General features: G+C 31.9%; 1 protein-coding gene across 1 annotated transcript in view; it reads right to left on the bottom strand.

The window, feature by feature from the left end:
• Positions 1-22,968, bottom strand: part of LOC114327466 (uncharacterized) — a 713,641-nt gene that overhangs the window by 181,734 nt on the left and 508,939 nt on the right. The window contains exons 9-10 of the mRNA XM_050649213.1: positions 15,528-15,602; positions 5,571-5,688 (exon numbers count right to left, since the gene is read on the bottom strand). Coding sequence (XP_050505170.1) covers positions 5,571-5,688; positions 15,528-15,602 — 193 coding nt within the window. The remainder of the gene's footprint in view (positions 1-5,570; positions 5,689-15,527; positions 15,603-22,968) is intronic.

Genomic DNA, 22,968 nt, shown 5'->3' with positions numbered 1-22,968 from the left:
ATCTATCTCCAGAAATAAACAAAAGTCTCTAGCTCAAAAATTAAGCGACTTATAATGAAAATAATTTAATTTCCAAGAACTAGGTTTGCAAAAATATTTTCTACAGCAAAAATTAAGTGACCTATTGACAATTAAAACTTGTAATAACATGAAAAACCACCTTTACTAACCCTTTCAAAGTCACCTCTTTTTGCGACTGAGGATTTTAAAAGGATTTAATGTTAATAGCCTTTTAGATCATGTAAAAACCTACAAAATTCTTTTTCAACAAACTTTCTAAGATAAAAAATAAAAAAGTTACGGTTGAAAAATCAATATATTTAAAAAAAATGGCGAAATTAAATTGGAAGCACAATAATGTAAGTTAGAGGTGTTTTAGTCATAGGCCTTATCCAGTATTCTTTATTTATGTATTATTTATACATTCTAGAAGTTTGACTGGCTTAGAATGATAAATTTACAAAAACTGGAGTTAAAAGCGAATAACGAATATTTGTAGTTTCGGTTCCTGGACTATAAAAAATTGACGTAATAGACAAAATCTGCGGTTATTTTTGGATTCAGCCAAAAGTTATTTTAAAACATGTCACAAGTTTCTTGAAGTTATACTTCTTTACGATCGAGGGTGAAATTTTATAATTCCCTGGCGCATGCGCAGACAGACAATATGTAGTTCGTTGCTAATCTTTCAAATTATGTATGTATCAGCGCAAATAAGTCATTAAAAGAATATATTAGTGTTATTAATAAATGTATTATTTATTATATTTTTTGTGTCTTTAGATTTGTCTTCCTCGGGCGTAAGATAATAAAATATCTATTTTTATACTTCACTTTGATCTATTTGTCACCGTGATGTGTAATTATATCCGACACGTCAATAGCACGGGGCTTGATAGCTCGGTTGGTATAGCATTGGACCAGAGATCGAGAGATCGCGGGTTCAAATTCCGGACGATTCATATTCATTTTTTTTATTTTTGGTATTGTTAAGTTTTGGTTAAGTTTTGGTAATTATTGTTAATTTTTGGTATTGTAACTGTTAAGTATATTTATTTCGTTGAAATTATATAGGTAATCGAAGTATAGCTTCTTACGTGCGTACAAAGTAGGTATACACACATTTTTTTTTATATTTTATTTGTAAATTGCTACAATCTTGTCATTGACCATTGGCAATGAGTACCTTTTTATCTATCCTATCTTCTTCTTCTTCAAATGAAAATCCACTAATGGATGTTACCGATCACACTTTCCATTAACTCTCTGTTTCTTGCAATGCTTATCAGAGATTGTATGTCGTTAATCCCTGTCCATTGCTTATGTTTCGGAGCCAGGACATTTTCTTGCGTCCTATTCCTCTCTTGCCTTCAATTTTACCTTGAATTATAAATTAAAGGAACTGGTATTTTTCGTTTCGCAGGATGTGACCCAAATACGCCGTTTTTCTTTTCTTGATGTTTTCGAAAACTGGCGTTCTTGGTTGATTCTTTTAAGGACATCTATATTTGTGACTTTCGCCGTCCATGGTGTCTTTAGGATACGGCGATAAAGCCATATTAAAAAGGATTCAGTTATTTTATTACGTTCTATATGATTAAAAATCACCTTCGGCGCAATTTTAACCCTCCACCCCGTCTCCATCTCCCCACCAAAATATAATTTTTTCGTTTTTATTTTCTTTAGGTGGGATGCAATTAATTTAAAAATTTCAAAAAATTCACACGCATATTTGAGGCTTTTACAAAACAGGTGAATTTTTTAGATAACCCCAAAATGCATTCTTCTTTTTATTTGAAAAATACGTGGAGCTTTTTTGGGATGGCTGCAGGTCTATTTTTTTATTTTGTGTATTTTATCGAAACCTATATTCCTAATTTTTGTTAGATTGTTTCGTAAGGTGCGCCACCTTCAATGAATCCAAAAAAACTGGTTTTTAGCGGTTTTGAGGTATTTTTTCCATTTCATAGATATCAAACTAGATCAAATCAAGGTTTTTAATTGGTTATATGTAACTTAACCCGCGAGCAGTCGCGCTCACTTCTGTCACGTAGATAGTCGCGCGTAGAGAAAAAAATCTCACAATACAAATATAAATACGAATTTGAAACAAATCTCTATTTTATATTTTTATTTATTTGTTATGTTAAAAATACCTATTTCTAACAATTTTAAAGCTAATTGGTTTTCACCAAAACTATAAATTCCACAAAAAAAAAAAATAAATTAAAAAAAAATTCTACGCATTACTATGATCCTCCTCGAGGCACTTACGAGTGCTTCTGCAAAATGTTGCAAAATTTTTCATCAAGTTATCACGGAAAAGGATAAAATGTTAGAGTTTTTCTCATGGCACGACTGTTTCCGGGTTAAAGTAACTCAATCTGTGAAAGTATTCAAAAATGGGCGAAACACGTTCAAACCCCCCAAAAAGTGGGAGATTTTTTTGGGGGTTTGGACGTGTTTTTCCCATTTTTTAATGCATTAAAGGAGTGAGTTACTTTAAATTATATAGAACCTATAAAAACATCCTTGATTTGTCGTTTTTTTGACGTCTACACAATGGGAAAAATCCCCAAAAACTATCAAAAGTTAGAAACAGAGTTTTTGATTAAATACACGAAATACAAAAAAGTAGATCTGCAGCCATCTCAAAAAAAGGTTATACGCATTTTTCAAGAAAAATTAAATAAAAATGAATTTTGAGGTTAGATACACTCAACCTACGGGTCTATAAAAAATACACATGTTTTGTAAAAGCCTTAACTATAGGCAATTGATTATGTACTATAGAAAGGAACTACAACGTTAACGGGGTTTTATTATTTCACATGGTCAATGAATCTCTATATATGAAAAAACCGCGGAGTGCTACCATTTAAAGGCGTGCGTTTTTGAGAAATGGGTGAATTAGTCCCTGGGCACAGGTTACATTAGAGTGAGTTCTATGCACTTTTGGTACAGACATATTGATATAAAAATTGTTCCTGGTTAAATTTCCTATCTAAATATAACTTTTTAAAGTCAAAGATATTTTTTTTTACAAAAATATATTCAAAAGAAAAAGCACAAAGAAACCCAAAAGAAAGAAATTTTGTTCTCTGTCCCATAACTTTTGTCCACGGGGATATAGGTATAGGCATTGCTTCACATAAAAAAAACTTACATATTTTCTCTTTAAAACTATGTTTGGTAGAGGTCATTAGGATTTACAGTTTTCGAAATATGATTTTTGAAATTTCGCCACTCACAGCAATTTTGGGTAATTTTCCTTGTTATTTCGCAAATATTGTTCGGTAACTTTTTTCTACGTAACTTTAGGCATATGCAACGGTGCATGTAGGAGGAATAGAAATCAATTACCTTTAAAATGTTCTACAGTATAATGTTGTACGACTTCTTTTAAAGAGGTTATCTTTTTCCAGATTTTATACTTTCAACGAGTTTTTATATTTTTTACGATTATTTTTTAAATTTCCCATTATAACTTTTTTTTTCTACATTTAGGTATATATTATATAATAAAAAAGAAATCTTATTCTGTTTACTTTAAAATGATGTATTATAAAAAATTCTAGGATAATTGTTGAATAAGAGATGCTTTTTCAAAATGTAATAAGTACTTGCAACACTTTTTGATTTTAAGATTATTTTTGAAATTTCTCATTATAACTTTTTTATGTGATTGTGTGTTATGATTGAATTTGATTTTTTAAAGGTAATACTTTTAATCCACTTGACTGCCGGGCAAACTTCAAAATATGGATTAATACCAATATTTACTATCAAAGCTCCTGCACCACAAGCTTTGCTTGAAAAAATAGCATGTAAATGTAGCAAAGGATGTACAAAAAAATGCGGTTGTAGGAGATATGAATTAGTTGTTCAATATTCTGCAAAGGATGCATCTGCATGGGTACTAAAATTGTGGAAAATCTAAGATAACTGAGGTGTCAGAGGAAGATATTGAAGCTAATGCTAACAAAGAGATGGACTTTGATTTTGACAATTTTGTAAATGTCAACGTTTAAATAATTTTAACTAAATTGACGTTTTCTAAGACTAATGTTTATGTAATTTTTGTAAAAAAAATAATTTTAAATAATCCAGGTAAGAAAATATCAAAGAATCACTCGGTTTCCATTATTTAAATATAGATGGTACACCGTTTTAAAGAACAGAAAGTAAGCCCTCTTTATCGAGCAATATAATATAGTATATTCATTTACAAGAAAAAAAGTTATAATGAGAAATTTAAAAAATAATCCTAAAATCAAAAATAATCCTAGAATTTTTTGTACTACACCATTTTAAAGTAAACAAAATAAACTTTTTTTATTATACAATATAATATATAACTAAATGTAGAAGAAAAAATGTTATAATGAGAAATTTCAAAAATAATCGTAAAAAATGTAAAAAATAATATTTTTTTATATTAGGTATTAGTATATATAAGGTATATAATATTAGGTATATAGTATATATAATATAATATATTATAATATATTATATATTATATAATAATATTATTTTATTTTTATATTATATTATAAAAAATGGTTAAAAGTATAAAACCTTGAAAAACCATAATCTCTTTAAAAAAATGTTGTACAACATTATACAGTAGACCATTTTAAAGGTAATTGATTTCTATTCATATTACCTGTACCATTGTATATACCTAAAGTTACGTAGAAAAAAGTTGCAGAACAATATGTGCGAAATAACAAGGACAATTGCCCAAAATTGCTGTGAGTGGAGAACTTTGAAAACTCATATTTCGAAAACCATAAATCCTAATTACCTATATTAAACAATATTTTAAAGAAGAAATGTCTAGGTTTTTTTCTATATAGCAATGTCTATACCTATATCCTCGTGGACAAAAGTTATGGGACCAAAAACAAAATTTCTTTCTTTTGGGTTTCTTTGTGCTTTTTCTTTTGAATATATTTTTGTAAAAAAAGTATCATTGACTTTAAAAAGTTATATTTAGATAGGAAATTTAACCAGGAACAATTTTTATGTAGATATGTTTGTACCAAAAGTGCATAGAACTCACTCTAATGTAACATGTGCCCAGGGACTAATTCACCCATTTCTCAAAAACGCACCCTTTTAAATGGTAGCACTCCACGGTTTTTTCATACATAGATGTACATTGCTCATATGAAATAATAAAACCCTGTTAACGTTGTAGTTCCTTTTAGCTATCTTATTTTGAATATAATCAATAGCCTACTATGCCTGTAAATTTTTTAAATTAATTACATCTCACCTAAAAAATTTTTAGGGATGCAAGGGGGGGGGGGAATTCCTCTGAACCTTATTTTTTAATCACATAATACGTAAAAAATTGAATTCTGCGGGTACCCCGTAAAGATAAGCAAAATGAATGAGGGCATTTTGCTTATCTTTACGGGGTACCCTTTAAATACATAAATACACAAGTTGATAACTGAACGTTCATTTTAATATATTTGTAGATAAGAAATATATATGAATGTATTTTGCTCTGTGTTAGGTCTGGATAAAAGATAAAGAAAAATAAATAACATAGAACTCACCTGAAAGTTAAAAACAGATGGAAATACTTTTAATGACTTTGTATTCTGAACTTTTAAAGTATCTATTTCCCGTAAACCTTCAGTTGGAAGAAACGTAATTGCAGTTCCCGATAAATCTCTGTAAAATATAGAAAAACCAATATCATTACAAAACGTACACTTACCTGACAACATAAAGATATTATGGTTTGGTTACTAACTCAATTATATAAATTAAAAAAAACATTTTTCTTATATTTGTTTCATTTTGAGATTTACTTATTATACAAGGTCGGATTTCAATACGAAGCTCAACCGCGACTTTATCGCTTTATGCTTTTTTGTGTAGGTACTGAAAACGTCATCTGAGATAAGCAAAAAAAAATTTAGTGTTGGACAAGGTTGTGTTTTTCTGAAAATCGAATTTTCCGTATTACAAAATATTTGTGTCGTGCGACGATATTCTCTATTTTATAAATCAATGGAGGAGTATTGATTCACGATAAGGCTCAGTTGCTAAAGATGCTACTGTACTAAATTCTGTCAACACTGGTAGTGACCATCGATTAGTTAGGGTGCGAATAAAAGTAAATACGAAATTCGATAGAAGAAAATTATTAACACAGGATAAATTACCAAATATAGAAGCACTCGAAATGAATCAAGAGGAATATCAAAGTGAACTAAAAAAGAAACTAGGACCTGTACCAGTATTCAACACGAAAGATATAAATGAAATAACACCAAAATTAACGAATGACATAACATCAACTACAAAAAAGGTCTGTGGTAAAAATAAAAATCCGATTAAAACGATACTTAAACAAACAACACTGGATTTAATGGAAGAAAAAAGAACAACATCTAAAGAATTTCCAGAGTATAAGGCTATCAACAATAAAGTTAAAAAGAACATAAGGTCAGACTTACGGGCTTATAAAACAAAACGAATATTGCAAACCATCGAAAACAATAGAAACATGAGAGTATTGAATTTACATAAGCGAAAGCTTTGGCGAGCGTATAAACTTACTGGTTCCCTGCATGATTTTCTCACTCACCGTAATTTTTCTAACAGAGTCAAACAATCGTTGCTAAAACTAAGAACAGAATATGAAGAATCTATCATTTCTAGTAGTAACAGTAAAAAAATTTATCGGTACATTCGCACATCTTTATCTTCTAAAGTCTCCATACCATTACTTCAAAAAGATGACGGGTTCCATATGTTCTTCGAATAATGAATCATCGGAATGTTTATCCTTATTTTTTTCTCAGGTTTTTACAGACGAACCTAATCACACCATTCCTCAAATAATGAGTCCACGTCTCCTTACAACTCTTGATAATATCTCTTTCACACCAGATGTTATTAAACAACATTTGTCGAAACTACGCAATAATTCATCACCTGGATTAGATGGACTAACTTCCTTTTTCCTTAAACAGTGTGCAGATTCTGTAGCCATTCCTATATCCTTTATAATGAATACTTCTTTTAATCAGGGTTCTCTTCCCTCGTCATGGAAATTGGCTTCGGTTACTCCTATATTCAAGAAAGGAAATAAACTTGACTGCAATAATTATCGTCCAATCAGCCTAGTTCCTATTGTCGGCAAGGTCATGGAATCTATTATTTCTGAAGCTATGTCTGAATTCCTCCTTCAAGAAAATGTCATCCCTCACCAGCAGCATGGATCTATCAAAGGCCGTTCAACGATCACAAACTTACTTCATTGTATAAGTGACTAGTCATCATCTTTAAACAATCGACATCCTGTTGATGTAGTCTATTTAGATTTCTCCAAAGCTTTCGATCGTGTTCCCAAACGTCGATTACTAGCTAAATTGGATCACTATGGTATCCGCGGAAAGTTAAACTTTTGGATTCAAAATTTTCTATCAGACAGGTACTTCCGAGTTCGTGTTGGGGAAGCTTATTCACTGGACAAACCAGTCAAGAGCGGAGTTCCACAAGGATCAGTACTTGGACCACTACTATTTTGTATATACACTAGTGATCTTCCTCTTGTTGTATCCAGTAAGGTTTCCATTTACGCAGATGATACTAAATTATATGTGAATCCAATTATTGACCAACATGTTCTTCAAACCGACCTTAACGCCATATTCAAATGGTCCTCAGAGTGGTTACTTCCACTGAATATTGAAAAATGCGTCATACTACATATTGGCAAAAATAACCCATTACTACCGTACTTTATTAATGGGCATCCCATAGAGTCAGTAACCTCCCACAAAGATCTTGGAGTGATAGTTAACAGTAATTTAAATTGGTCTGACCATATAATGTCCGTGTGTAAACGTGCAAATTCCAAACTGTTTCTAATCCGCAAATGTTTTACAGGAATATCTCTAACCTCAATGAGTAAACTTTACTCTATATACGTCAGACCTATTCTTGAGTTTACCGGGCCAGTGTGGAGTCCAGATTTTAACCGTGATAAAGTCTTACTTGAAAATGTTCAACGTAAAGCCACAAGACTGGCATTTGGCCGTGTAAGACCTAATTATGAAGATAGACTATCCTTGGCTCATCTAACAACATTTGAGCATCGACGTCTTCGAGGTGACCTAATCATATCCTTCCGTATTTTAAAATATAATTTTGGAAACCTTAACACAATATTTACGCTAAATCTAGACGAACGATTAAGAGGTCATCGTTATAAATTAAAGAGGGAACAGACGACAACAAGATCCAGAATGAACTTTTTACCAAACAGAATATTTAACATTTGGAATAACTTAGATGAAGACACCATATCGGCAACTAGTGTTAACATTTTTAAAAATAGACTTGATAATTCATTATTTTTTTTGCAAGACTGAATTATTTTAGGACGGCATTATTTATTGTTTCAGAGTTTTGTTTGAAATTGTAATATTTATAATTTTTATTAGTTTTATAACGATATTTTTCTTTGTTTTGAACATTATGGGAGCTTTACAGGACTGAATTGTTTTAGGGCGGCATTGTTTTATTGTTTCAGTATTTTTATTTGATGTTTGTTAATTTTTAACTTTATTCTTAATTTGTCTTCTTCTTCTTCTTCTTCTTCCTTCTTGTATGTAGGCTTTAAAGCCTGTTTCTTCTTCAATATTATCCTCCTAAATTGTTTAGGTTATCGCACCACTTTTTCTTGGTCTGCCAATACTTCTTCGTCCATTTGGTGACTTATCTCGTGCTATTCGTACTATCCTATCCTCTGCCATTCTACTAATGTGTTCGTTCCACTCCTGTTTCCGTTTTGTCACCCATCCATTTATGTCTTATATATTGCATGATCTTCTTATGTTTTCGCTCCTCTCCCTATCCAACAGACTTTTCCCTGATATTCGTCGGAGTATTTTCATCTCTGTTGTTTCTAGTAGTCGTCTCGTTTTAGATGTGTCAGGCCTTGTCTCCGCCGTGTATGTTAATATAGGTCTAATTGCTGCTTTATAGATTCTTGCTTTTGTGTCTTGTCTTAAGTGTTTGTTCTTCCAGATTGTGTCATTAAGAGATCCCGCCGCTTTACTTGCTTTTAAGCTTTGTTGTCGTACTTCCTCTTCAACATCTCCGTAACTGGTTATATCAATTCCCAGATATCTAAACCTTGCTTCCTGCTTTATTATTTTCCCATCAATTTCGATTTTACATCGTAGTGGGTATTTAGATGTTGTCATACATTTGGTTTTTTCTGCTGATATTATCATATTGTATTTCTTGGCTGTTGTATTAAAGATGTGTGTTAATCTTTGGAGATCGTCTTCTGTCTCGGCGATTAATGCGGCGTCGTCTGCATAACACAATACTTTGATTTCTTTATTCCCCATTCTGTAACCACGACCTTTACGTACTGCTTCTATTATTTCGTCCATTATTATATTAAAGAGCAGTGGGCTTAATGAGTCACCTTGTCTGACTCCACTTTGTACTGGTATAAACTGCGTTAGTTTTCCATTTATCTTTGCCTGTATTCGATTATGAAAGTAGATGTTTTCTAACGTTTTCTTAATTTGTATTAGTTGTAAAATGATATTTCTCTTTGTTTTTGGGCATAATAGGAGCTCGCTCCTCTGCCCTTATTTGATTTATAATAATAATATTAATAATAAATTTAACTAAAGGAAAATCGAAGGTAATGGTAGGGGAGCAAAGTATGCTAAATGTGCAGTCACTCGAGCGCTTTGGGGACCTATTGGGTTGTGAAGAGTAGGTCCTAAAACCAAAAAAAGTTAAGTAAAGTTTTCCATTTTAGTGGGCGCTTGCCATTTTTTAATTTAATTTTCCATTTCCAACAATCGTTTTTTCCGATTATAACGCCATCTATCCAAAATTCGAAAAAATGTTTCGAATAAAAGTTACTTATTTTTACGTAAGGAATCCAAATCTGCAATAAAAAATGAGGGCTCCTATTTAAGATTTTAAAGTAACCCCCCACCCCACATTCATGGGGGTCGTGTTTGGTACCATTCGATAGATTCTTCAAAAATATTGAATAAGTGTATTTTACAGTTTTTCGATCTGATGTTCATTTCGCGAAATATCGCGGGATTCGTATTTAAAATATTAAATTTACCCCCACCCCTCTCCGTGGGAAGTCGTGTTTGGTATCATTCGATAGATTTTTAAAAAATATTGGGCACATATTTTTTAATTTTTCGATCTGTCATTCATTTCGCGAAATATTCGCTTTTTTCTTGTGAAACTTTGGGACTCACCCATTTCCTTACGCCCGGCTCAAATGGTCAGATTTTTGAAATATACACTCTTTTGCATGTACTTAACTTACCTTATCTTAATCTGACAATTTCGAGTTTTTTTAAGGATAGATTTTTTTTTTCGGGCCCCCCTTAACGAACTCCCCTGTGTTAAGAGCCAATATATGGTAGAGGTACATCTGCAGGGTACCAGGTTTCTCCCATATGCTAATCTGACGCGCTCGAGTAACTGCAAAAATCCCCGCTTGGGCTCCCCTACCATAACTAAAATCAAAAACCAACAGGGGAATACGGTGACTGAAAAAACTCAAATAATTAAGGAAATACAAACGTTCTACAAGAATCTTCATACATCTACTATACAGAACTCCAAGGTTCGGCACTGGCAGTAAAATGGAAAAGTCGAATTGAAATCGCTCTGATGTAAAGTGTAAATTACGTAGGAAATACAAATCCGAAAATTTAAACAACATCAGTACTTTGTTTGTGAATGGTAAAAGCCTTATATTACGTGCATTAAAAGCCTATATTTAAGTAAACAACCAACCAACAAACAATTTCATATAAAAATATAAGCGCAAAAGAAGGTTCATTGTTTCTGACCAGTCGATGGGGGCAGTGGCCTTATCGCTTGCGAAGTGTATAAAATTTTAGATAAAAGTAATTAATTTGCGATTAAATTGTAGAAAAAACAAGTACCTAATTTACTAAGCGGTCAAGAAAACAAAAAACTATAGACAAACATTGTTAACCAGATACAGGGCCGGCTTAATAAATTAATTAACAAATTAATAATTAAGAAAAGTTGTTTTTCCATGTTTTAGTATTTTGGCATTTCTTCTCTTCATTTAATTATTTTACTAGCACATGAAGAGGGGCAGGAACGAGCATAACTCGTCACAAAAAGAGCAGGAACTTTTCAGAGAAAGCAAATTAGTAGCCAGATCACCTCAACATCTCAACAGACAGAATCCAGCATGAATTAAACCAAACAAATGCTGCGCGATCTTAAAAAAGACCTACATGAAGATATGGCAGAAATAAAGAGAGAAATTAAAAATGACATTAGAGAAATGAGAGAGGACATAAAGGAAACCAAAAAAGAGTTGCAAAAAAACGAGAGGAAATGAAAAGCATGGCGAAAGGAATCGCCCAAATGAAGGAAGAATGGACGATAGAAAATGAAGAACTACATAACAAAATCAAGGAAATGGAGGATAAGATGAAAAGGATAGAAAAAAAAAATTCGAAACAACCTAACAATAACAACCTTACAATGAATGCCGATAATGAAGATACACTCGAAGAAGCTTTGGAAAAATTTTTTCAGACACAACTCCTTTTGAAAACAAAGATACGTAGAGCGCAGAAGGTAGGACAAGATAGATGCATAGTGGAAATGATAGAATGGAATGGCAAAATAAAGATCTTCTTCTTCTTCTTCCTCTTTATAAGCAATTCTGCTTGTTCATTGGCGGATTGATACCTCTATGGAAGGTTGTCGCTCCATCTTTTGCGCGGTCGGCCGATACTTCTTCTGCCGATTGGTGATTTATCTCGTGCTATTTTGACCACACGTGTCTCCCCCATTCTGGTTATATGGTTGTTCCATTCTTTTTTTCTATTTAGTGTCCATTCGTTTATACACTGTACGTTACATTGTCTTCTAATATCTTCGTTCCTCTTTCGATCTCTCAGTGTATTTCCTGTAATTCTTCTCAGTACTCTCATCTCTGCCGTTTCCAGTAGTCTTTGTGTTGTGGCTGTATCGGGTCTTGTTTCTGATGCATATGTCATTATTGGTCTTACACTGGCTTTATAAATTCTTGACTTCATCTCAGTGTTAATATGTCGGTTTCGCCATATAGTGTTATTAAGGCATCCTGCCAATCTATTTGCTTTTTGTACTTGATTTCTCACTTCTTTGTCTAGGTCTCCGTAACTTGACAATGTAATTCCAAGGTATTTTACTTCCATTACTTGTTCAATACTGATACCATCAATTTCTATTTTGCATCTGATTGGTTCTTTACTGATTACTAAAGTTTTAGTTTTTTGAGATGAAATTGTCATATTGAATTCTTTTGCTCTTATGTTAAATCTGTGGACTAATCTTTGCAGACTATCTTCATCTTGGGCTATCAATATTGCGTCGTCTGCGTAGCAGAGTATTTTTACTTCTTTGTTTCCCATTCTATATCCTCTCTATAAAATAAAGATGCTCCAAGAAAAAGCCAAGCTAAAGGAGAAAGACATTTTCGTAGACGCGGAACTTACAAGAAATGAACAAAAAATCCAGAAAAATATGAGACACAGCCAGAGAAGAAAAGAAAAAAGGTGCTATCGTTAAAGTGGGCTATCAGAAATTAGAAGTGAACGGGAAGAAAATAAAGTGGTATCACAGGTCCCAGAGACTCACAGAGGCAAGCAAGTTAAAAAACTAAAGACCGAAACGAAACCCGGAACTATGATGACGAATAGGCAAATAAATTGGAAAAACGAGGAAGAAAATGAATTACCAGATAAAATGCAAAAATAATACAAAAATAAAAGAGATTGGCAAAATGAAGAGGACAATCAGGAAACAGAAGAACAAGCGGACTCTCGGGTTAAACTCTCTAATCCATGAAACTGAAGCGAAGCAAAACAAACCCAATAATACCTTTTATCTCAAAAAACGTTACAGAATTGGAGCTTGGAACGTCAGAACCATGCATGAAGCGTGAAGACTAGCGCAAGTAGTAAAAGAAATGGGAGAATTTAGGATACACATTGTGGGGCTGTCTGAAATAAGATGGCCTGGGCAAGGAGAGACAACAATATCAAACGGAGGAGTGCTGTTACACTCAGGAAACGATATTAAAGAAGACAGGAGAAATGGAGTTGGGATCCTCCTAATTAAATTGGCAAAAAGAGGGCTAATAAAATGGCACCCTATATCAGACAGACTAATAGTAGCACAACTCAATTCTCACAGAAGAAATATAACCATTTTTCGAGGTTTGCAGTCTGACTGCAGACTGCTCCATGCGGTTCGTGTGGGACGTGTCCAACCGCCTTTTGCTGCCGGTAGTACGGCGAAACTGGGCATCAAGCCAACTGCATTTTTGCAGTTGGACCGCATGAGCGAATTGTATTGCGAAATGATAATTTTGTATTGAAACTGCAGATCACCCAACGGCGACCGCTTGATGCTTCTAGCAGTAACCGCACTTTATGGATCACACTTAAAAAAATTTGTCCGCAACTCAAGTGATAAAATAGCACTTATATTGTCCTTTTCATGATCATTTTTCAGTGCGTAAGGAATAATAGGAAAAAGGGTAAGTCCGTGATAATACACATTTATGACATTTATTCTAACATGACATTTTAGTTAAATCTGACAGTTGTCAAATTTTATTTTCAATTTGGAATAAAAACAAATCAAATGTGTTTCATGCATTTATAAAATGGTATTTTCTTTGATTTGTATAGTCTTATAAATTATACAGATTATATTTTTAATATTATTATCTAATTAAAAAAAATTATTTTTTTATTATGGCGCCATCTATCGACAACTAGAATAATCACCGAACTAGAAATAATTACCGAAGTAATCACCGACGTGCCTTTTTTTCTGTCATATACAATTTAATACGTTAGAAAGAAATCGAAAAACTGTGACGCACTGAAAGATGATCATGAGAAAAAGAATATCTTTTTTATGTAAGCTTAAAATGAAGTCTCCTACATACAGTGAGGACGTTTGAGTTGGAATAAATTCATTATCTCGAGAATGGTCGAATTTGGAGAGAAATCCTGAGACAAGTCGATTTTTATTTTTAAATTATGACTTTTTGGCATATATATATATATATATATATATATATATATATATATATATATATATATATATATATATATATATATATATATCATACTAGTGACGTCATCCATCTGGGCGAGGTGACGTAATCCATGATTTTTTTAAATGGGAGTAGGGTTGCAATATAATAGCTCATTTGAAAGGTTATTTAATTCTCTATTCAGTAATATAAACATTAATACAATTATTTATACAGGGTGTACACAAAAAATAAATGTAAGCAATTTATTTAATTCCAAATATATTTTACTGCTGTCAGAAAAACAGGTAATAATGTTTATTTCACAAATAAAAGTTGCTTTTCGCTTATATTCAATGTTCAAACTGCTAAGAGACAGGTAGGTGGCAGTTGAATTTAAGCGAAAAACAATGTTTATTTGTAAAATAAACATTTATTTCTCTTTTCTGACAGCACTCAAATGTATTTTGAAATAAATGAATTACATACATTTTTTTTGGACACCCTGTATAAATAATTATATTAACGTTTTTATTATTTAATAGAGAATTAAATAACGTTTTAAATGAGCTACCACACGACCCCTACTCTCATTTAAAAAAATCATCGATTACGTCATCACGCCCAGATGGATGACGTGACAAGTATGATATATATGCCATAAAGTCATAATTTAAAAATAAAAATCGACCTGTTTCAGGATTTTTCTCTAATTTCTCCCTTTTTTGAGATAATTAATTTATTCCAACTCAAACGTCCGCACTGCACATACAAAATAGCCAAAGAGAGAAAATAGTAAACATCTAAATTTTCGATCAAATTTTCCAATAATTTTTTCTATAAAAACTTTTACTGACCCTTATCCCGTTAGAAATAATGACTATTCTTATCATTGTTAATACTCTTTGATTTATACGGGAAAGCTGAAAAATTTTCGGAACTTTTTCAAGATAAAACTTTTCGTTTTCCCGACCTGAGATTAGATATGCTTTTTTTACAGGTTCTTTTTCGTGAAAAGTAACAAACTTTTATGAAGGAGAAAAACATGAATACTGATATATTATTAACATTACATGTTTAAATGATAATTAAAACCCTTAGGTCACCAGTAGTCCTTACGGCAAAGTTTTTAAAAAATATAATCAATACTATTCTCTGTTGTTTCGTAAAATGGCATAAGGGCAGCACCTCGTGGCACACATGCGATTTTCTGTAGAAAAGATAATTCAATTTTCGCCCCTAGGAAACATAAGTCTTCACATATTTTCATTTTCTTAATTTCATCTTTTAGTGCTCTCAAAGGCATACGGGATAAAATCGTGATTAAACTTCTATTGAAATCAGACAGGGTTTATTACTTGGCCAGATTACTTTGTGGTAAAACTTCTTCGAAAATATAGTATAGCAAAAGAATACTTACATATAACGGAGACTTTGTAGACCGGAGAAAGCTTTCTTGTGTAGTTGAGTTAAACGGAAATTTCCTTTGAAGCTCCTGAAACAATATCATTTTTATTAGTTAATATAATAAAAGAAATATTTTGATTAAGACTTGGTCATTGGGGGAGTCAACGTAGATCGAAAACAGGCATTGCTTCGGAAAAAAAATCAAACAAGCTTATATTTTTCTAAAAATTTTTTTGTTAGTTTATAAAAATGTTAAATTGAAAAGTTCCACTCACATATTTCACCGCTAATTGTTTGTTAATTGTTTAAACAATAAAAATTTTAATAATTAATTTTCCGTAGCATTTTTCGTCGTCGTATATCAGTCCTGTTGCGAGGCCGGATTTTGGATTTTTTAACCTTTAAGATTTTTGACGAGTACCGAGGGGTTAGCTCAATGCCTCAACCCCCAACTTGGAGGGCCAGGGTTTGATTTTGGAGTGTTCCTTCTCCTAGACGGTTTGCTTTCACTGCAGCTTAAGAGTATCGCCTGCCCTTTAATTTTATACGAACCCTAAAATCGGGGGTCGCCACTTCCGCCATACACACCGTACCGAAGATGTTCTTCTCCGCCGTGGATACCGTTGTGGTCTTCATCCGTGACCCTGGACAAGGGACCTTAAGCAGGTACTAGTTTCCCGGGTCAGGAAACTCCTGGAATCTGCGGAGGGCAGGGATTGATTCACTTTCCCTGGTAGGACTGTCCAAAGGACATTTTCATTATAATTTTCTTTTATTTTATATTAGCGGTAACACGCCTTAAAAATAAACTGCTTGTCAAAAGTTAAGTATATAGAAAATTATGCTCATTTTCATAGTTAATTTTTTCGTGAACAGATAAACGGATTCCGCTAATTTTTTTATTATATTAGATTTTTCTTTAGTATTTACACAGTTGTTCAAAGCTTTACTCAAACCTCTTTTTGTACTTACACCAGGTGAAAGAAAATAAATGTTTTTCTTATGTTAAGTTTGTGACGCCCTGTAGGGAGGATAAGGTACAAATGTTAGTATAAATCGGAACCGTATTGTAGTCTTATGTTGTGTGGAAATTTCGTTTTCTGAATGTCCCTGATATCTTTAGTAACAAATAAGATAGGTGGTTTTGCTCGTTCTCATGTGTTTTAACTGAAACAAAACTAAATTAACAATAAAAACAGCAGTTAACAAAACTTTAAAAACAGAAAGGAACATAAGGTAAACAGTCCTTGTCGACGCCTATTAGAGTTATTTGCCGACCAGGTAAGTGATATGCACAGCGCAACATAAGAAAGACGAGATTGTTTAATGGAGGCTCTGTGATCTTTTGAGGTGGAATTTCCTTGAGAATTTTTTTTATTTAACCTTCCAATTGATTTACAATCTGTAAAACAAGTTACAATGAGTAAATGTTGTCACCACTAGTGTAGGTGACTTGGAGAAAATGATTCATTAATCATTTTCTTTACAAATATTTTACATAGATATAAAATTGTTTGTGTCTGGGAATTACGGTACATATAACTAAAATCGCGATGGTAAATCACTAGGTGTATTTCGTCTGACTTACTTTCATAAGTCTTCGTCTGACTGGTTGTCTCATCAGGTTTCTGGCTAGTACATTTGGATGTTCTATCAATCTGTCTTCGTATTTCTGTGCGAAGTTAGTAATTTCTTCTTTTACTGCTGCAATTTCTAGATCGCGTCTAATAATATTATTTGCAACATACCCCTGGACATTTGTGATTATTCGAAGAACCTTCGACTGGAACCTCTCCAAAATTTCGATATTGGAGTTTGATGCAGTACCCCAAAGTTGGATCCCGTAACTCCATATTGGTTTCAAAATTGCTTTGTAGAAAAGTACTTTATTTTTCATCGAAAGTGATGATTTGTGACCAATCAGCCAGTAAAGATTTTGTAATTTGAGACCAAGTTGTTTACGCTTCATAAAAATGTGTGTTCTCCAGTTTAATCTTTGGTCCAGGTGCATTCCAAGGTATTTGACTGTTGCTTGCTGTTTTAGTTGGTGGTTGTTGATATATACAGGCGGGCAGTGACCTTTACGGTTTGTGAAGGTAATCTGAACCGACTTTGTTTCATTTGTTTGAAAACGCCACCGTTTTAGCCAAGTTTGCATTTTGTTGAGGCTGGTTTGCAATAGTTGAGAAGCTATCCGTGGGTACTGATATCACTGCTGTGTCATCTGCATATGTAGCTGTTGTAGTTTGAAAGTTTGTTGGTAAGTCCGCTGTGTACAATAGGTATAACACTGGCCCCAGAACACTGCCCTGTGGAACTCCGGATCCAACTGGAAATAGAGACGTGCGCTCATCTCTGTGTTGTACAAAAAAGTAACAGTTATGGAGGTAGGATTTTAAAATTAGGTAGTGAGTGAGAGGAAGCATTTTTCCTTCAGAATAAGTACGGATTTGGTGTCTACGTGGAGGCTCTTTAAATAGCGAGAAGTACATTGCACATATTTTTTTCTTTAAACACTCTGTTCTGGTCGCACTATATGTAGGAAATAATTTCATCTTAGTGGTATGATAAGACATGGCCTCCTCAAGTATCGCATATTGTCAGTTATAACACATATTAAAGATTAAAACCGTCTAGTTTGTTAGTTATTAAAGATATCACAGAAAATAAAAAAATAAAATATTTGAAAAATATCAGACTACAACATAATATTAATATAGCCACTTTTTGCCTTTTCTTCCCTACAAGGTGTCTCAAACTTTTTTTTTTCGGTTAAAACATATGTTACACTAAAAAACGTATATTTTCTTTGTTTCCAAGGATATCAGAGACATTCAAAAAACAATAAGACTACATAACGATCCTGATCTACACTGCGAGGCATAAGTTAAGTATGTAGAAAATTTATTCTTATTTTCATAGTTGATTTTTTCGTGAACGGATTAACTGATTCCGCTATTTTATTTTATTATTTTCGAAATTTCTTTAGTATTTACACAGTTGTGCAAATATTTACTCAAACTTCTTATTTGTACTCATATCGGGTGGAAGATGAGAAATGTTTTTCTTATGTTCAGTTTAAAACACCATGTAGGGGGGACGAGGTACACATCTGAGTACATCGAGAGAACAATTTCTTTTCTCCTAAAACACCGATTTCTTTGAGCAATATTTCTTAAAAGTTAACATATCCTATTAACTTAAACATACCGGTTCACATATAAAGAAACGAGTTTTTTAAACACAACTCAATAATTTCTTACAGATAATTTCTTCAATACTAAGAAATGCATTAATAGTTACATTTAATTTTCTTATCCTAAAGTTTTTATTTCTTAAATTGAAAACTACAAATCTTTTGCAGTATAAGAAATATAATGTTAAGTTAATCCATAGTTATATTTGTGAACAAGAAATTTTCTTGCAATCAAATAAATCTGTTAAACCACAAGAAATAATTCTTCAGAAATACCCTCTGTAGTAACTGTGGTTATAAAATAAAAACTTTGTCATTAATGCCGAAATGTTACTTGCAAAGAGATTTTCTTCCACAAAAGAATTGCGCAGATTAACTATTTATGATTTAGTCGTCAGTGTTTGTCAAGATGGCGTGATATGTTCATGTTCATATAGAAGGATTTTTGATTTATTGGTGTTCTTTAAAAATTAACGGATATTTTGAAGGTACGTATATATATAGGTATTAAATAAAAGTAAATTGAGTAATTTAAGATGTAATAATAATATTGTTTCGTATCCGAATGGTTAAAAAAGAAACATAATAGTATCTTTATATGCTTTTTAGGTATAATGATGGACGACTCTGAAATAAAGGAGCTTATTATTCTAACTGGGAAATGTGCCACAATTTAAAGCTGGGACAGAATGATATAATATATAGCTTCAGAACAATATTAAGAAAGGAGTTATTAACCAACTGCGGGGCCTTCCAGAAATGGTAGAACTTCATACATGTAAGTACCTTTTTAAAAATATGTATACTTATGAGTATCAACTATAAGAGGTTTCTTGAATGTATCGTCTTCTATAAAAATATACAATACAACGCTATATCAAACATGGCGGGTGCAACGCTAAGGATGTTTTCTGTTAATTTATTTGAGATAAAGAAATCAGTTAGTCTAAAAGAAATATATGTTTATGGTTAAGAAATGTTATTGCCGAAAACCGTGAATTAGTTAATATGTATTAAATGACTTAGATGTAAACTAATAATACTTTCCCGTAATAAAATTTTCTTAATGATTAGGTATGATGTCTCTTTTAGATTATAAAAATTAAGAAAATTACATATTATTATGTCTGCTTCAATGTTTTACATTGGTTGTATTTTCCCTCATGTTTTAGCTAAACAATGTTTATTGTGTGACTTAATATTATACAGATAAATAATTAATATTTCATTAACAAAAAGAAAAAAATAATCAAAGATGTGTAGGTTAAATAATGCCATGTTTGAACTAAATATGATTGATTATTATTAGTAATAATAGTTCTTATGTGGGGCCGTGTATTTGTTTTTTTTTGTATTTCCTGAATTTGTCAAAATAAATATCTATATCTTTATAAAAAAAATTGTATTAAAGTAAGTTTACTCTTTCTACATAACGATTGTGTTTTAGTAAATTGCTGATATACAAGGAGCTATTAACAAAAGAAGGAAAATTTGAGGAAGTTGGATTTGCCTCTCCATCCTTTTATTATTGTGTAGAAGCCAGTGGTTTAAGAGTGGAGAAAATATTTGTATGTAATAATAACGTTTTATATCTTAACACAATGATTTATTTCGCCGTATGTAATATCACTTTATTTTCAAGAAGTATTAACTTAACTCTAAATATACGTTTATCTCTGTGATATATATTTCTTAACATTAAATACATTAATTATTAATAGTAAAATAATAATATTCCTTACTAAGAAATATTATTGCTCAGAAAGAATAGTTTTGTAATGTGTAGAAAATATATTTTTATGACTAATAAAATTAATTAACATCAAGTGTAATTTCTTTCTGATAAATGGGTTTGAAGTTTGCCAGAAAGTGATAGTTCAATCATGTTTAAGATATATTTCTTTGGCTATAGTAGAATTTATTTGAAATATTTTAGAAAATTATATCTTACATACAAAGATATATTTCTTAGGCAATATGCCAAGTCGATCTTTCTTAAATATTAATAAAGTTTCTTTATGTCAAGAATTTTTTTCTCTCGGTGTATAAATTGAAATCGTATTGTAGCCTTATGTCTTGTGAACATTTTGTTTTTTGAATCTCCCTGATATCTTTTGAAACAAAGTAAATAGGTGGTTTTAATGTTAAACGTGTGTGTTGACTGAAACAAAACTAAATTAACAATAAAAAATAACAGTTAAAAAAACTTTAAAAACAGAAAAGCTTATAACGTAAACAGTTCTTGTCGACACCGAAAAGAGTTATTTGTCGACTAGGTAAGCGGTATCCACTGAGCAACATAAGAGAGACGAGATTGTTTAATGGAGGCTCTGTGATGTTTTGGGGTGGAATTTCCCTGAAATTAATACGGATTCGGTGTCTACGAGGAGACTCTGTAAAGAGCGAGAGGTAAATTACACATATTTTTTTCTTTGAACAGTCTTTTCTTTTCGTACTATATGTATATTATAGGAAATAATTTCATCTTAGTAGTATGATAAGACATGGCCTCCTCACATATCGCAGTCGTCAGTTAAAACTCATATTAAAGATTAAAACCCTTTAGTTTCTTTGTTATTACAGATATCAGAGAAATTAAAAAAGTAAAAGGTTTACAACATATGAGACTACAACATAGTATGGATGCATAATCACCTTTTTACCTTTTCCTCCCTACAGGGTGTCTCAAACTTTTGTTTCGGTTAAAATACCTGTTAAACTACAAAACCGTCTATGTCCTTTGTTTCTAAAGATATCAGGCACATTCAGAAAACAAAATGTTCACAAAACATAATACTACAATACGATTCCTATATGTACTCAGATTTCTAACGTGTCTTTTCTTCCACCCGGTATAAGTACAAAAAAGATGTTTGAGTAAATATTTGCACAACTGTATAGATACTAAAGAAATATCTAAAATAATGAAAAAAAAAATTAGAGGAATCCGTTAATTCATTCACGAACAAATCAACTGTAAAAATGAGCATACATTTTCTATAACCCTAACTTATGCCTCGCAGTGTATACTCAAATTTGTACCCCCTTCTCCATACAGGATGTCTCAAACTTAACAAAAGAAACACGTTTCTTTTCTTCCACCAGGTATAAATACAATAGTGAAGTTTGAGTAAACATTTGCCCAAGTAGGCAAATACCAAAGAAAAATCTACAATAATAAAGAAAACTTCTTCCAGCGGTTCGAGCGAAAACCCGATAAATACCAAAATTATGAAATCTGGTATTTTTATTTCTGCTGCAGTAAAAACACGTCTCCTACCACTGGTAAATGTTATTATTTGATATTAACATTTTTAAGCACAATAACTAATAAGAACCAAACATGGTAAAAACCGTTAACTCATATTTTTAAATAACACCAACCCGATATATAATTTTACTGATAAAAATACTTTGTTGTAAACATATTTATAATATGAGAATCCGGTAGAATCACTTATCTTCTTTTTCCTGTGTAAAGTTACTAATTTTATTAGAAATATTTTTAAGTTAAAAACTGATAATTAATTTTATCGGAGATGAAGATTACAAAATTGTTCATTTTGACAAAATATATTCATACGAAAATCCGGTAAAGAATTCTAGACTATGATAGTTTATTAAATTTCAGCGCATTTTTTTCCTGCGAAAACCCAGTAAAAGATGACGTAAATTGATAATTGAATATTACAAAAACAAAAAAAGCGGTTAGAATGGGGCCAATATTTATAATGAAAGACAAACTCAGAGCTTCCAAGGTACCAAAGCAAATCAATTGTAGTAAATTTAAATTTAAGTGTACTGAAAATTTGTCTGAAGACTATTGAAACCCTGTAGAAATTACTGGAGTCTAGTAGTAGTAGTCTAGTCTCATGGACGTGTACGTCCATGTCTAGTCTAGAAAATTTTTTATTTTGTACAATATAACTGTCAAACTAATTAGGAATAGACTTGTCCCTAAAACTTCCCAAAGAAAGAAACGAACATTTAGTAAGAAATGTTTCTTCCCTCTAGCTTACCATGAATGAATTCCAGTGTGTCCAAAGTTTTTTAAAAAATGCTGGGTATATTCTCAGATGATATAAATGCTGTAGCTTACAGTGATTCTACTGGATGATATTCTAAAGAAGACAATAGCGGAAAACGGTAACCAGTTAATAAAAATATCAGAAAATATTGGTTTGAATTAAAAAAAAAACTCCTTCTCTACGCCCTAAAAGGCTAAAACAAAAATTTCAGATTTCAGAAACAAAGATCT

This window comes from Diabrotica virgifera, chromosome 4, assembly GCF_917563875.1.
Source record: "Diabrotica virgifera virgifera chromosome 4, PGI_DIABVI_V3a".
Taxonomy (NCBI): Eukaryota; Metazoa; Arthropoda; class Insecta; order Coleoptera; family Chrysomelidae; genus Diabrotica; species Diabrotica virgifera.
This window is presented reverse-complemented; position numbering and strand designations above follow the sequence as displayed.